Source organism: Polyodon spathula, chromosome 20, assembly GCF_017654505.1.
Source record: "Polyodon spathula isolate WHYD16114869_AA chromosome 20, ASM1765450v1, whole genome shotgun sequence".
Lineage (NCBI taxonomy): Eukaryota > Metazoa > Chordata > Actinopteri > Acipenseriformes > Polyodontidae > Polyodon > Polyodon spathula.
In genome coordinates, this window is record NC_054553.1 from 4,082,836 (window position 1) to 4,099,956 (window position 17,121).

The window sequence follows — 17,121 nt, forward strand, 5'->3', positions numbered from 1 at the left end:
CACATAATCATCCCTTCTGGTAATGAGATTTTTTCCTTCGGCGCATTTAGATACCCACGGTGACGACAGACCAGCAAAATTAATCTATTCATGAACAGTCAGCAAAAGCCGTTCACTTTCAATTGGTCCTCAGCTTACTCCCAGGTTATTGTGAGCGTAAAGCGGCAAGTGTCCAATAATGCATTTGAATGAGATCAACCTTTAAAAAAAAAAAAAACGTTTACTCTATGTATAAAAATACACATTCTGTTGTACAGGTTGCCAGAGACAAAGAGGCAGACATTTACTGTACATAAAGGCTGCTTATTGGGGATGAAACATTGGGGAGACAGACAAACAGAAATGCAAAAGTAGATAGGTAGATAGATAGATAGATAGATAGATAGATAGATAGATAGATAGATAGATAGATATCAATATTTAGCACACATAGATAGAACATACAGTATACCATGAATGATGGATAGATGGATGGATGGATGGATGAGATAGATAGACAGACTTGTCTACCTTTACACCAATAAGTTGATCCAGTTAAAAAAAAAAAAAACCAATACGTTTTACAGCAAGTCAGCGTTCTACCTTCTGGAAGTCTGCTGTAGCCAGCACAGTACAGAAATATATGTGTGACAGTACACACTATTTCTGTAGAGCAAGTACAGCTCTGAGAATCCAGGGGGCCATTTAATGAGCAGCCAGATGCATGACCTTGCTTACAGAAGAGGGTCTGTATCTGAAAAAGATGCCATTTATACTCTTTTGCCACACTATCCTTTATGGGGGTTTTTTACTTCTTTTTTTCCAGCATGTTTGTTTTATGGTGTAGAAATCTCTGTAGGAACCTACAGGGTGTTCAATTAACAGCTGGTGATTAAGAACAACAACCCTCGTCATCCCTAATCTGACTTTAATAGAAGCTGTAGGTGTTGCTGTAACAAGTTTCATGGTCTATTAATACAACATATTGTTCTACTAAAGCAAACATGTAGTGCAGATCTGGGGAATATACACAGTGCTGAAACTGGTACCGTTCCCGTCTGTTGTACTGAATGCATGCTTGCGGTTACTTTTACAGGATGTTGCAATGAAACTTTGTAACATTATCTACTTGTTTCATTTCACTTGAGGCATCCAGTTCTGTATTACCTTGACCAAGGTCAAAGATTTCCCCCTATGTGTTTGCAAACGGAGGTCCCAGTTTCCCAGTTAGACTGGAAGACACTCGAATCACATGTTACCAGCTTCCAGATCAGCTTTCAAAAACAAGACACTGTAGAAAGCTGTCACTTTAAAGGACGGACAAGATTGGCACTGCTCTAATAGAAAACCACACTTCATGCATTGCACCTTTGTAAACACAAACAGGTATGTTATGCTCCACACAGTAGACACCTACAGTATTGTATAGTATGTAGGCAACGCACAGTTAGGGGGTGGATGGAAAACAACAGTTAATACAAACATATCAGAATTTAATGTTGAGATTTGCATTACGTATGAAAGTACTTTTAAAGTCTGCTGTAGTTGAATAGAAAGGACCCTTGTGGTTATCATTGCGGGTCACAAAATCATTCCAAGCAATGCATTCTGAGTGAGATGTGCCAACAGCAAGAGGCAGAGCATGGAACTGCAGCACTTTGAGAACTGCAAGCTCGTTGGAATGCGGATGAAGCACTATGCATGAAAAGAACAACACAGCAGGGGGAATATACAGCAGGATTGCTGTGTTCTTGGCTTAAGAAGAGACTGGCAGGGAAAAATCAGAAACCTGACTGTAAACTACACTGGGACAAAGAACAACACGGGAGGAATCAATATTATACTATTCTCCCTGTTGTTAAAATATGTAACACAATAGTACCACACTAGGTAGTTTACTGTTACCACCGCTTTTAACACTGTGAATGACTGGGTAGTTTTAAATTAATTTAACAACCACTCTGACATGTCAGTCTTTTTCTTCTTTTTGTTTTTGAAGTTTGAGCAGCTTTTTTTGCATGAATAATAAACACATTTATATATATATATATATATATATATATATATATATATATATATATATATATATATAAGAGCCCGGCCGTGGCAATGAGATAGAGGTCATGCTGTTCCTCCTATGCTGCTAGCGTGCGTAGGGGAGGCTGGGGTTGGTTGTCACACAGGTTGGTTGTCACAGTGCTCATAGCTATGAAAGTAGATGGCGAAGGCAGGTGATACTAACACTGAAATGTGTGTTCTGTTGTCTGGAAGTCAACCAGCTTGTAATTTCAGGTTAATTCCATCTAAGATAAAGGTTAGCACATATTTCTTTTTTTTTTTTCATACCCAAAGTAAAAAATGCATATCTTGTTGTTCAGTTGTTCAGTAGTATTGGAGTTTGTTTGAACTGGTGGCCATGTTAAATAGAACCAGATACTGGCTAACTTTTGGTGTAAAAACAAAACCAGTAGGTTCTCCCAGTATTACTGAGAGAATTAAATTATCATGTAAAGTCTGGTTGGGGCAGGTTGTCACATAGTTTTGGGGGTTTGTTGTCACATGTAAATCCTATAGGAAGAAGTCTTATATTTTTTCTTTGTACTTTTTTACACCAAAATGTGGGCTATGTCACCATGTAATGCTAATTTAAATTATTTCCTGTTTGTCCTCCGGTTCTGTGGAGGCTGTGGTATTATTTTGTAGCATGGGTCAACATTTCAAATATATATATAGGTCTGTATTTTTTATGTTCACATAAAAAGTAAAAATACAACTTTTTCTGTCATTGTATACAGTAGAAACTTTATGTTATTAAAAAAAAAAAAAAGTTGCATTATTGTCTACTGTAAAAGCAAGAACATACGTTGTGACAGCCAACCCCAGTATGGGGCAGGTTGTCACCGGTGACCGGAGCATTTTCAACCGTCTAATTGTGATATTTGGAATAAAGTTATGCTGAAATACAAAACATCAATTTGTACGTGAAGAGTTATTCTTCAATATAGCGAGGAAGAGAACCTCGCAGCGTGTCACCAGACTGAGGGAAATAATAAAGAGAAAAAAGTGTGACAACCAGCCCCGGTCTCCCCTACGTCAAATGAAACGCGCGAAGACTTCTTTAGCAGCCCTTTCTCGCCGCTTTGTCTCCATGGAAAGGTGTAGCCAGTTCACATCAAGGGGCTGAGCACCGTGATTCCATGGCACTGCAGAAGCAAATCGTGCGATAATACTGTAACTCGAGCTCGTAGGACCCAACTAACGCACGCAACAAACCAAATAAATAAATAAATAAATAAATAAAGCAATATTTCAACAGGATGGAAATGACATCAGTGTTCAGCTGTCATAGCATTAAAGAGACAGTGTTCCCGTGTATTATTTTAAACCACAAGAAAAAAAAAAGGATGTATTTTTAAGCCAAAAAAAAAAAAACCTACGTTACAATATATTCGAGTGGGCTGTTTACAACATATGTTTGTTTGATACAGGTGTACAGGCTACCGTGCGCTTTCCCCTTATGGGACGCACAAAGGCTACTGTACTGGTTGATAGAGTGCTGGCTATAACAGTAGGACAGTATATAGTTTATCAATTGATTGACCTGCTCCCTACACTCGCCAATTTTCTGCACGCCCGTGGGTGTTTCTGGGTCGCCTTCGTTTGGCGAGACCCATTTGAGCTGCCTATTTCAGACTCCACAAATAGGCTGCAACAGAGACACACGGGGGCACTGTGTCTAAGAGGAGCGTTGTGTAAATGACCAGGTTCCCTGCTTACCCTTGGGAGCATCCTTTTCTTCTTTAGGCTTGGTCACTTTTCCGCTCATAGATCCCAGTTTGGATGTATATTTCCAGAATAAAACCAAAAAAAGCAAATCCTCGATTGGCTTGGAAACGTCTGAATTCTTCTCGGAAATCCTTGACAACCCCCCCTGGTCACCACGGATTCTCAAGACGAGCGCTCTGAAAATTGATTTAAAAAAGAAAGAAAGAAAGAAAGAAAGAAAGAAAGAAAGAAAGAAAGAAAGAAAGAAAGAAAGAAAAAGCAGAATATCTTGAATATACGCGGGGAAATAGATTTTGTAATTCCCTTATTGGCTATATGATTAGATTATCACTTCTGTTATGTAATAATACTGAGAAGAATTGACATGTCTATTCCCTCATTCTGAAAACAAACGACATGCACATAGACAAAGAAAGCGTAGAGGGGGGGAAAAAAGTCAAGCAATCATGGTTACGAAAAACACAAGATTGCGGTTTAACTAGCAACAGATGCATATAAAATGTTGCACACTGTTGGTTGTTTAGACAAATAAAACGACGTACATAATGGTTTACCGTGTTGAAATGAGCTCTCACAGAGTCTTTTATAGCACACCCAATCTCAGTACATCTAATGATTATATGTTGCTTTGCACGTCTCGCGTCTTGTTTAAAAATGCTCTTAAAAAAAAAAAAAAAAAAAAAAAAAACAGAATCGCCATTGTAAACAGGAATAAAACTGTTCCACCCTTTCGTGTAAAATTAATTGGCTTACCTTATGCTTTCCAGGTCTACCGGTCTTCAACAGAATAAAAAAAAAAGAAAGACCCGGCTAAGCTGAATTCAGTTCTTATCCATACACAAACACGATGCTTTCTGTTGTAGTAAAAAAAAAATAAAAAAATAGCGCTCCCAACGTGAGCCCGTCGACGTCAGACCAAACAGACAGAAATGGAAATTAAATGACTCGGGTGGTGGAGGGGGGCGGGGGGGGGAGGCTCCTTTTCTAGAAGTAAGGTGACAGTACTAGAAAGAGCCCCTCATTCGGGAGCCAGGGTCGTGAAGGTTTAACCTGCATCCAACGACCGTCGCTGTGAAGGGACCCCACACGCACAGCATAAATACCAAACAAGAGCAGGAACCCCGTGTCAACGGGAGCTAAGCACGCAAGGGTACCGTTTCCTTTGTGTATTCCCCTGTAGCTCTCGATGATGCTGCAGGTGCGGAGCGCTCAAATGCTACATCATCAGACTCGAATACACGCGTAATAACATTTCATTACGTGTTCACGACGGCTCCCAGCCATTGCACTACAGTGTCGACGTAAGTGGCTGTTCGGGGTTGAATCGATGAGTCGTGTTTTATACAACATGAATACTTGTGGAATGTGTGATAGAGGATTAATTCAATAGGAAATGGTGTATTACTCCAAGCGTAATTACTTTTAAATTGGCTGATTTTGTTCTAAAACAAAGAAAAGGCAAATAATGCATAGACTTTATTATATGTCTAAATATTATGTCAAGTTAATTCTGGCGTCAGTCAGGCGACTAAATGTACATTTGGTCGCTTATTGTTAGAAGCAGATAGTTTCATGAAATCAACTGAATCAAAAACTGAAAGATGTTAATACAATACCGACGCAGGCTAGATCCTTATTAACACGTGCCACGCCTGTACTCCATAGTATTGTGTGTTAATATGTTATAGCATTTAAACAAAGGGGGTTCAAGTAACAGTGAATCGCAAAACGGGATTCAGTAGTTTGCAAATATACTGATCAATCTCATTTCTAAATTGAGCAACGTTCTACAACAAATGTGCACGTCAATAAATACAATTACTTATCAGCTTATCAGTAATAATTCAGTTTGGCTAGGCTGCGGTTGGATACTCTAACTGACACATTATTAATCACGTTGAATACAAGGCTCTGCCATCATGCAGGCTTGTCCTGTAGTGAAGCGCAGTCCTGGGATTCAGAGTGTGTGACCAGCTGTAGCAGGGCTCTGCAATGGAGAAGTACACAGGTATCCTAATGGTCCCAACACTTTCTCAACTCAAAACAGTTTTCATCATGCAGCAGTGGCTTTAGCTCTATACAGAATCGTGTTAAACGCGTTATCTGAATGGCAGGTATTGGGTGCGTCAGCTTGGTTTCGGTTTTCTGAGTTTAAATCCAGCTCAATCCACAAAGCATCTAATATTAAAAGACAACGACAACACAGAAAACGATTCTGCAAAACTCTTTGCAAATCTCTGAAAGACGTCTCCTATTGTCTGAACCGGGAATGATGAGAACTTAACGCTATTTTGGACATGTGGGGCAAGCACAGTGGAGCCCAGAAGCAAAACTAATTAATAGCAGCTCCCTGTCTCGCTGTCCTGGACCTGGTGGAAATCTGAACCATGACCAGCACCAAGCTTGAGCAGGAAGAATGTCTGAAAAGTATATACTAGCCTAATGACTTTTATAACTGGGATTAAACGAGTGACAGCCCGAGTTTGTATCGTCCCTGGAATCGATCCTCCTGCTGTTCCACTTTAACTTTTCCAAGGATCGTAACCACAGAAAAAAATCGCACCAAATTTAAACCTGTCAGGCACTGTTGCTGGTCTAGATTTATCCCCAGTTAGAACCGCATTTTAATTCACCCCGTTCGTTCTTCCTAATGTAAAATGGCATAATAATATTAGAGCAGGATTGCCCCACGTCTAATTGGAACAGACACGACTGAAAGATCAGACGACTACCGTGCAGAAATCTCCAGAGCACTCCAAACAAAGCGTCGCCGGTAGACTACTGTAATCAAATAGAGGTGATCTCTTATAAACATTCCGATTGTCTATACATACCTTTTTAATGAAGATAATTGAGAGTTTTCGTAATTTATAGGAACTCAAAAATAATAATAAAGAAACGAAAATAAAACCAGAGCAAACGCGAAATGTGCGCCCCTTCTTTTTCTTCTTTTGTTTTTACCGCAGATGTGTTTAATCCTCTCCAGTGAGCTGCGCTATACTGTACCACTTCACAACTCCCGTCTACTCGACGTGTCTTCAGGTGCAACGCGGGTTATTGCTTAAAAAAAAAAAAAGCATCGCATGGGAAACTTGGCTTGTTCTTCACATTATGGAAGAATGGAGGGACTCGAGTTAGCGCACGGCCGACAGCTGATTCACTGCAGTTGAGGGGTCTGACTCCGAGCATGGGTTCACGGATTCTATTCGGAGGCTATTTTTAGGGGGATATTGGATTCCTTTCAAAGTTTCTCTGCACTCCCAAGACTTCTCCGACTCGCTCTCTATGTACCCCGGGCAGCTGTGTGGATATCAGTTTTCGGATCTGGTCCAACATAAAGAAAAGCAGCGACCTGCAAAAGGAGAATCGAGTGAAACTCTGCGCAGTGCCACTGTCAGAATGTTGCTCCATAAGAGAATGCCTTCGTGGCTGCACGATTTACTGACATCACAGTGCGGGATTAGCATGATGCAAGTCGCATCCAAATGTAACTAGAGTATTTATTTGGAAGTTTGTCAGTTTAAACATTTCAATCCGTTTAATCCCATGTGTGTAGATTTAAACCGGGTATAACTGTCTCTCGCTATACACGCGCTACAGTAACAGCTTCGCATTTCTTGCTAAGTATTTTAAAAATATTGTAGACAGCTCTAACGTTGACATAAGTTCCTTAGACTTATTCCCGTGTGTGTAACCCTAACTCTTCTCTTACAGCAATAACTTCTTTACCTGGTTCTGTCATGGTCTGGTCAGCAGAACTTCGATGGGAGACACCCAAGACACTCCAAATCTATCCAGAGAGGTGGGGCTGGTAGTATTGAAACCCTCTCTGCTAGAAAGCAACTGATCCCCAGCCTAGCAGCAGACACTGAAACAAGATTGAATATGCTTGGATGTTATGTTTAATGCCATTTAATTTAATCGGTTACTAATAATGAGAAGTTCAAGTATAGCTTTATCGTTGTAACAGTGGGCTCCTTGTATTATCATTAGGCTATCAGCTTAACATGTGTTTTAACAGCCATTACCAGACCCCAGAACAGCACTATATGTAGCGCTGTCTAGTTACACCCCATCCCCAGTACCCACTCAGTAACTCACAATCCCACAGTGCACCATCAGGGGGGTAGTATTACAAACATAGACACCCAGGCAAGCATGGTAAAGAGCCCAGAAATCACCACCCCTAACGACTAACACCTCTACATTTCCACCGCTCCATAGATCATACAGATTGGCAGAAGGGAGGCTGTATATATATAGATATAGATTAACCTGCCCCTGGAGGATGTACGACATGCCACATGGAGTAATGCTGGGAGCCACAGGGATAGTTAAACAGAAACACCCTGATTTGCATGATGAACTGAGATTCTGAGAGATCTTCTTCTGAGTCACGGGGTGCTTTAAACTTCAGTGGCACTAAGGCCCTTATTGCTTTTAATTATTGGATATTAAAAGGCTGCTATTCCCAGGACACAGCATTTGATAATGGCAATTAAAGGTCAGCCGGTATTTTCTTAATAGCTTTCCCTGTTTGAATGCATATTGCTTGGATTAAATAAATATATAAGAAAAATAATAATTCTACTGCACTGCAATGATCAAAAAAATTAAAACCAATTGCAGGAACTGGTCTGAACTAATCCCACGCGTGTGCGTTACTCTCAGTATGAATCTAGTGTTTTAATTAGAAGCGTCCACACCTTATGCTCCACACATTGATAAACAAGTGTTACTGAAATCCTTAAATCGTGTAAGATCACATTTTATGCGGGTAAGATAACCAGTCTATGGGTTTACAGTATATCAGCAAGACAGCCGATCCTATTACAGACTAAATCAAATCACTCTTTCCTGCTCGATCAAGTCGGATAAAGGAATTGCAATAATGTATATAGCTAGACCAGTTTTTAAATACCATATGCGCAATGCTTTCTGATAGCATGATAATGCTTCACTGTAATAATGTTTTATCCAATCTACCTAACTGGGAGCAGGTTTACAAGTACTTGGGTTCAAGTCTTAAATGTATTGGTGATCATGAAATGGACCCAAGCATGTGGAAGTTCATTTAAAAAGAGCCACATGTTACAGTAAAGCCAGTTAAAGAAATCCATGTTTGAAAAGCATGCTTTCAGACAGTGCTGCACTTCCTTGACCAGGGTGATTTAGTTCCCACCCTTTTGAAGTCTGCTGCCAGCTATTAACCAACCACTGCTTCCTCGGATGACTGACACCCTATCAGCCAGTACGCTTTGACCCACACTGCTGTGGTGAAATGACCTTGGAAGTGCAAGTGTAACAGATTTCCTGAGAATACATCTTAGAAACTGATAACTTTCTTTAACCTGATGTATCACTCTACAACATGTTTTAAAATGCTTGCTTTGCTTCCGATCTGGATGGGTTCCCAAAGCGACCCATTCAATATGGAGACGAGGGAAATAATAAAGGCACAGGGTCCCGAACCTTATTAAATCATTGGAAGGGCGAAATGTTAAGGGAAATCTCACACTCTCCAGCCCTTTGATGTGTCCTCGAAAGCCTGGTCCCTGGTGTTCACAAAATAGTCTCAGATGGTGGAAGTGCTTTTCAAGGGAATTATTAACCAACTGGATTTAATAATCATGAAGCCTCCTAGCTAGTCATTAATCCTCAGTAAACTGATTTTGTACTGTAGCCCTCAGCAATGCGAAAGGTTACTAAGCTATGGCCTGCATAGCATAACATGTATGGCAATGCACATTAAAGTAAAAAAAAAAAAAAAAAAAACACTTGTTAGTGTCGGCTTTCTTCCTTGCAGCTTTACTGCAGACATGAGGAATGCTCCAGGGCAGCGTGGACAGGCGAAAAATGCCCCAGCTTTTGTTCTCCCTCCTCCATGGAGGGGTGGCTTCCATCTATCTGGCTGACAACCTCATACCCTGTGCGAGCAGCAGAATAAACACACAAAGGGAACAGGGGAAATAATCCCGAAGTCAGTACTTCATTACACAGTGAGCCGTGGTTCCCGCCCTGGCACTGAGTTTTGGAACCATTTTGGATTGAGATACTCGGTGTTGGCATTGATTCTGTTTGAACCAGACCTGCACTTGAGCTCAATAACATTTAAAGCATTTGCATTATTTGTCCCGTAGGGGTCCTGTGATATTTGCACATGCTCCATATTGATAATAACGTGAAAAGGCACCAAGGCACATTTCAGCCCCACCCAGCCAGCCAAAACCCTGTGACATTTAATGCAATTGCCTGCTTGCGATCTGAATGCAGTAGAAAAAGTAACCCGTTGTTTAATCATTTGAAAAGAAATCACGCTGTGTGTTTCACAAAATGCTGCTGTAAAAAAAAAAAAAAACCCATATGTTAAAATCATTGGTGAAATTTAAAACCCATTACTGTGCAAATCCGTGATGTCGACCTGCCCCTAATCTGTAGCATGCTGTGGAATTCACAGTCTTCTATCCACAAAACACGAGGGCTGTAGCATTGTCTGAAATTTTAATTAAAGGACTGACACCTTTAAAAATCCACCTTTAAACATTATTTTAGTCACACAGTAGTAGTGCAATATTATTATCCATCCCCCTTTCTTCAATTAAAAAAAAAATAAAATTCTTTGCTGCTTCACGTGATCGACAGTAAAGCTACCTGGATGCAACAGTTTATCTAAAGAGTTGTGAATATTTCCATATCCTGAATTCATATAAAAATACAGGCAGAGTAACACAACATTCTCACTACAACAAAAGGGAGATCATTATTTAGATTTTTTTAAGCATATTTTAACACTCAATAGGAATTGCACTGCTTGGAAAGCATGCGTTAACCCCACACAATTACTGCGCTAGCACACTCCTCAGTACCTAGCAGAGCCCAATGAGTTTGTGGGTTTGTGGGATAGTCGACAGAGTGTGCCACTTGATACTAAGACTGCCTGCCTACTTCTCTACAGTCCTGTGTTAAGAGATGTCCCCTGGGGGCTTGGATCAATACGAAAGCTTTAGATCTTCAGCCAAAGCACGTTAGTAGTTGTCAAAATATTAGTTTGTGAAATAAATATTTCTGAAGAATGAAACAGGTCTTAACAGGAGTTAGGCGCTCAATAACCCCCTAGTGTACAAGTAACCTTTACTCATGACAGCTAAACACGTTCACCAGTGAGGAAGCTGCTCCAGACAGCTGTTTGTGTAACAGTTTGTGTTTGGGATCTACTGGCTAAATACACAAACGCAGGAGGGCATTTACAGGGTAAAGTGAAAGAGAGTGCGAGGAGGGGGGAGAATTCTAAATAGAAGATTAAACCTGTCATCTATGATGAGTCACTGGTTTGTTACTCATCCCAGGTCTAGTGCATTTGATCTGGTGACTGTATGTGAACCATCACCAAATGATCATCAGTGACCATGCAGGGCCCAATATTGGTAGACGTGATAATATTTCCATATTTGGAAATACTGGAAATCCATTGCACATCCATTGAAGTGCACTTTCTCCTGAGCAGATCAGTTAATTGAAAGTCATGTTTTGTTTTTTTATCTACAGCCTGTCTTAACGCATCAGAACACGAGGGTTTAGTTCTAATCTACCAGCAACTTGCAGATACAGGGCTGTGATCTCGCAGCTTCTCACTCTCCAGTGTTATCTTTTGTATATAACTGTTGTGTACTTTCCAAAGCAATGCAATCCCTAATTATGATTTGATTCTTTTTCCAAATGACATTGTAACCCACAGAGCTGTAAAGCAATGGTCCATGTTCTGCAGGTACAGCCTCTATCAGTGAAATAAGAGCTTGTGGTTCAATCCTGCTCCTCCCTGAGTGGGCCAGCACAGCCACATTAGGAAGAGCCACGTCCAGCCACAATGAGGATTTGATGCCTTATTTTCTGTTGGGGTTTTGCAGTTCCCCTTAAAATCTCCCTACAATTAAGGCTACAGCTTCTGCGATCGCCTAGGGTACAGTCCTTACAATATACTTACTCATAAACATGCTTCTAATAATATCAAATAATTTGATGTAATCCGATACACAGTAGCTTAGTAAAACAGTCCACAAGACTGCTTATGTAATAAAAGTGTAAAAATGATAAGGATCACGTATTCTGGAAAAGCAGAACATCAAATTATAAGCAAGCAAATATGTGACTTGCTGTCAGGAAGATGTTTCAATTGTTGTGACGATTCCTGTTGAGCCCCTGACAGTATGTTTGAATCTCCTGGCTGAGGTTCTGTTTGACAAGCTATAGGCCTGAACTTCTTTCATCACTCTGTTCCCGGTCCCTTCCTCTGACGGTGTGAATCACACTCTCCTGCCCGTCCCTGGTCAGCAGGCTGGTCATTGTTCTGATTATCTGCTGGCTGTGTGTTTATTAATGCCAGCAGTGGAGACACGCGCAGTCTTCTCTGCTAACCACAAAGGAGCTTGCACCTCCTGGATAAATGTTCTGCAAAGCCGACCACGTGCCTCGTGAATGTCAAACATTAGTGAGCTAAGAAAAAACCAAACTGTTACATAGAAATGCAGCTTCTGCCTCAGGCTGCCTCTGTAGATTTCATGCACTGCTCTACAGTACGCTCAACTGAACTCATTTACTGAAAATAACTCTCCTTCAAACAATGTTCCCCTGACACCAATGCGCGGCTCTGACCCACTGCAGAGAGGTCACACTCGGTGGAAAAGTTTCAATCACAATAGCACTAAACTAAATGAAATCCTTTAATAAGAATTCAATATTCTGTTATGCCTGTTCTTTAGCTTTACGTTTCTGACCCCTTGCTCTAAACCCTTAACCCTTCATTGTTACGCTTTCAAATTAGTTTATTGGTTTATTAACCAAAGAAGGGCTACTTTAATTTTTAGAGTTGGACATCGCATTATCACTGCCTGCTGCTTGATAAGCAGATCCATTAAGAATGGAAAGAATTTCACAAGAGGAAAAAAGCCATTCGTCCTTTTTAGTTTCGGTTGATCTCATCAAAAAATGTTTCTGCTCTGCATTAACTTTTCATGTTGCTGGGTTATAGCATGTAATTTACATTGTTTTGAAAGACAAATCACTGTTGAGTCACCTAAAAAAATAAAGGTGTGTATTCATAAAACATAAATGCAATATAATAAAACATAAGAGTGACATTGTAATTCATCTTAATTCCATTAACATAGTTGATTTGGAGCTGTCTCTATAGAAAATCTTTTTGGTATGTGTGAATACCATGATTCTTTCTCAAGGCTGGTCAATTCAAGCAAAACAACAGTGCTAAGAGTGCTCTGCATTTTGATGAGGAGTGCCTGTCTTTTGTGTTCTAGTAATATATTTGCTGAAACATTTGTCCAACTCCAATTTCTGAATCACGATTTCCGTCTATCTTCCGATTGAGTGTTTAATGTTGGATGAAAACAAACCACAAATGTTTCTTATAACCTGATTAGAAAACGACTGAGATGAAATCAGAAATATTGGCTGGATGTTTGGAGCAGCTGATTAGATAGGAAGTTGGGAAGTCAGGGCGCATGATAATAGGAAAGTAATTGCACTTGCTTTATTCCTGAAAGTCCAGATGATCTGGGCATTACAGCGTGTTCTCAAATTGTCTCCAACAGTAGTGGGGCAGTCGCTTTGCTGCTGTTCTTATTGCCTGCCTCTCAAACCAAAGGACACTGACCTTGCTGGTACTCCACCAAAGCCAGCTAAGAGATCCTGAGGGCCTTGTAAGAATTTGTTTAACAGGGAGCTTCAAATGTCATATTTTGACTTGGTTCCATTTTTCCCTTGTCTTTTTACGGTGTGTGCAATCACTGAGTTTTGGGTTGAGTTATTTTAATTTGTCTTGATATCTCTCTCTACTTGGCTTTGAGCTTGTCTGGAGAATTCTAACTGCCTAGCACTAAACTCACTTCCTCCCCTCAAACCATGAGACAATGTGACCTTTCAACTCTACTGCACCAATTTACTTAAGCTGAGGAGGTGGGATTTTCCACATGATATGAGGTCATTCAGTTTTAGACAGTTAGAATTCTCCAGGCAAGCTCTCAGGTCCTTAGAACCACTCAAAATAACTGCAAACAAGGGGGAGAAAAAAAAATGAAATGAAGCTAGTTTGTTCAGAAGGAACTATTGGCATAAAATCAATTCATGGTTGTCTTGAGTGGATCCCTGGAAACCCACTTTCAAGGTGGTCCTGTCTGCTGCTTGGAGTAATAAAAACAGAGTTATCTGCTGAAGAGAAGCAGAATAAAGCTAGCGAGGAGGACCCGCAGGAGGGGGTGAGGAAGCTTTAGCGGATCACAAGATACGCTGCAGGACAAAGTGAGAGATTACTGAGGATTTGAAGATAAGTCATCTAATAGGGCTTCTGACTCGGTAGCACTGTTCATCACAATGCTTTAAGCAGAAACAGGATTTTGAAAAGTGGGTTGTTGAAAACTGACACCGAAACTTCAGTTTAACTATTTCAGTGCTAGTTCATTTTCTGCCTATGAAAAGTACTGTGCACGTCTGTTTCCGTGGTTTAGAATTGAATCTAGGCTCCCCTGGTTGAACAACTGATCAAATTCTTCTGTGCACCCAGAACTAACAATAAGGATACACAACAGCTCCACCTACAGGACAGTTAAAGATTAAGGAAAAAAACAACCTCCGGTACATTGTGGTGACTCAGTAAAATGACTAGTAAACCACCGGATCCAGAACACACTTAAGATATAAAGTTACAGCAGCTGATACACAGTAAATCCATTGTACATTCAGATGGTAATGAGCAAGACTGATCGTGTGACTTCATTTCAAGTCTGGGTTATTGAAAAGAGGATACTCTGCCAATTGCTTGTGAGAGCTGAATGCACAATGATGGAACTGCACAAGCGCAGGGTGATGGGAGAGTTGAAGTGGCTCTAGTGCTAATAGTGCCCTGCTGCATTGTTTCTCTTCTGGCCGAAGACTACATCTCTGCATTACATCCTGGAAAGAGAAATCTCCATGAATTCCGACGGCAATCTAAAATGCTGGAGTGATGCAGTGTTGTTAATGTTCCAGTATCACATTCTTCACCTTGCACAAGCTGCATTTACATTTAGATTGAACAGAATCTCCAGACAAATGGGGAGCTACACATTCTGAAAATAACCGCATAGCTTTAAATCCCTTCTAATTAGTGCAATTTAATTACCGGTGACAGGAAAAAGTGTGACACATTGACTACTTCAAAAAAGCACTTCTTCTTTTGGTTTGGTCAAACATTTACAGTGTACGCTACTTTACACTCACAGATTTGAACTGTATTTCATATTAATATACATATGTGTCACTAGTTCCACATTTCACCTTTTACTGCATGTTTTACATTATTTTAAATATATTTACCATTCTAATGGCTGCATGAAAAATATATGTCAATAGTTATTACTTTGAAATAATTACTGAGAATTTAACACATTCTGGAGTGGTTCTTCAGACCCATTGTGGAATGCTTCTGGTAGAACCAACGTGGATTTGTGCAGGTCTGCCCATTGTGGAAATCCCAGGGTTCAAGGTCAGTAATTACAAAAATGCATGTTCTATTTTCCTTCATCTGCGTCTGCGTTCCTACAAAATAATAATAAAAAAAATGATGACAGTGACAGAAATGCAAATTTACTAATTATGTCACTTACGAAATGTATTTTAGATATATTTCTATTTATGGTCCTTCCTCCCAAACTGCAGCTGTGCGTTACCTTCCTAACGATCTTCGGTGCGGTAGACTTTCAAAAACTTTTGGTTTCTCTCCAGCTTTGAAATGCAAATCGAGAACTCAGCTGAGGAGGTGCTAAGTGGCAAAATGCACTGAGTTCGCGGGTACAGAAACGTGTAATCTTTGAGCTTTATAAATATACATCCCTTGCTTTCGCCGGATCCTGACTGCAGGACCAGGTGCTGACCTCTTTCTCGCGGCACATCTTCTGCTAATTGCCACATTAAAGAGCACACCACCGCACGCTAAACTGTGGTAAATGCATAGTATAACCAATGTTACAGTAAGGAGATATTTAAAGGACCTTTTTTTCTCATTACCAGCAGCACGTGTCCTGAACCAGCATATCCAGTGGTATGATAACGCATGATAAACGTCAGGGTAAATCTGCATTAATGAGAATCCAAGTATTCTGACCGCTCCAGTGCAATGCAGTCGCCATCTGCTGTATTTTAGTGTTCATTACACAATCACTTATTGTGCGTTAAAGTTCGATTATTATTATTATTATATTATTATTATTATTATTATTATTATTATTAATAATAATAATAATAATAATAATATAATAATAATAATAATAATAATAATAATAATAATTTATTTATACAATTGGAGCTTTATTTAGTAAAATTGTGCCCCACAGAGTCATCATCACTGTAACTGATGATAAAAATAAAAAAAAAAAAACTTTCTCAAATTGCAGTGACAGTTATAGAACACCAATTAGAAAACGGCAAGAACAGCGGGAGCAATCTCATTGGCTACTAAGTATTCCAACCTGCTCAGCTATATCACCTTAGCAGCACTTGACAACCAATTCTCGTAGGAGGTGGGGTAGGGTGGGGTAACACATGGCACAGTGCTCCTATATGGTCCAAAATCTGCAGGCCGAGGCTATTTAGAGTCCTTTATGACTCCACTGGACAGCTCAGGCTTTTCCATGTGCATTCTGGTAAGTGTAGCCTTGCTGTGAACAGTACCTGAAACTGATAAGTACCAGAATGTATTTTGATGTGAACTGTCCCAACATGGCCCTAGTGTACATAGAGCCATATGGTAACCCCTGTGTTTACAGCACTTAGCTGTGCCTCATGACTATATTAGAACACCTTATTGTGTCTAATTGTGTTATTACAGTAATGTTAATCAGAGTGGTGCCTTCACATGACAGATTGCATGGCTGTGCGGTATGGAACTTTTTCATTGCAGCAGGCTCACATTGATTTTTTTAACCATCAGTTTATTGATACATACAGGTTTTACAGTTTTGTGTTGAGTGGATGATTTTTTCCCATGCAATAGTATTACTTAAAGCAGCGGTCAGCAGTCTTGTGATGGGCTTCAGATTGAACGCACTCCACTCTGTTATACTGTTAAATGCACTGTTGAATCTGTGAATGCAGTTTGGTGTTTAATTACACTTCTCCTGTGTCTATACATCAATACATGCGCCAGGAGAAGAAGTGAAATGTGCTGAGAGAGCTGCTGCCTCCTGGTTGTTGTTGATTATTGCTGATTTCACTGTAAACACTCCAGTTACCATGGTAGAGAAAGCAATAAAACAAACAGCAGAAAGTATGCCCTTCACATTTGGGTTTAATTAAACACAGACTCAAAGCGAG

The 17,121-nt window shown here is 40.1% G+C and overlaps 1 protein-coding gene across 3 annotated transcripts in view; it reads right to left on the reverse strand.

Moving 5' to 3' along the window:
• Window positions 1-7,093, reverse strand: part of LOC121295653 (fibroblast growth factor 13) — an 87,877-nt gene extending 80,784 nt beyond the window's left edge. Inside the window, exons 1-2 of one of the 3 annotated variants that reach the window (XM_041220582.1) lie at window positions 6,600-7,093; window positions 3,757-3,941 (exon numbers count right to left, since the gene is read on the reverse strand). In XM_041220582.1, coding sequence (XP_041076516.1) covers window positions 3,757-3,805 — 49 coding nt within the window. In that variant the 5' untranslated portion in view covers window positions 3,806-3,941; window positions 6,600-7,093. Of the gene's footprint in view, window positions 1-3,756; window positions 3,942-4,518; window positions 4,611-6,599 lie in introns of those variants that run through there. The other 2 variants (XM_041220581.1, XM_041220586.1) reach the window with 2 other exon arrangements.
• Between the last annotated feature and the right edge of the window lie 10,028 nt (window positions 7,094-17,121).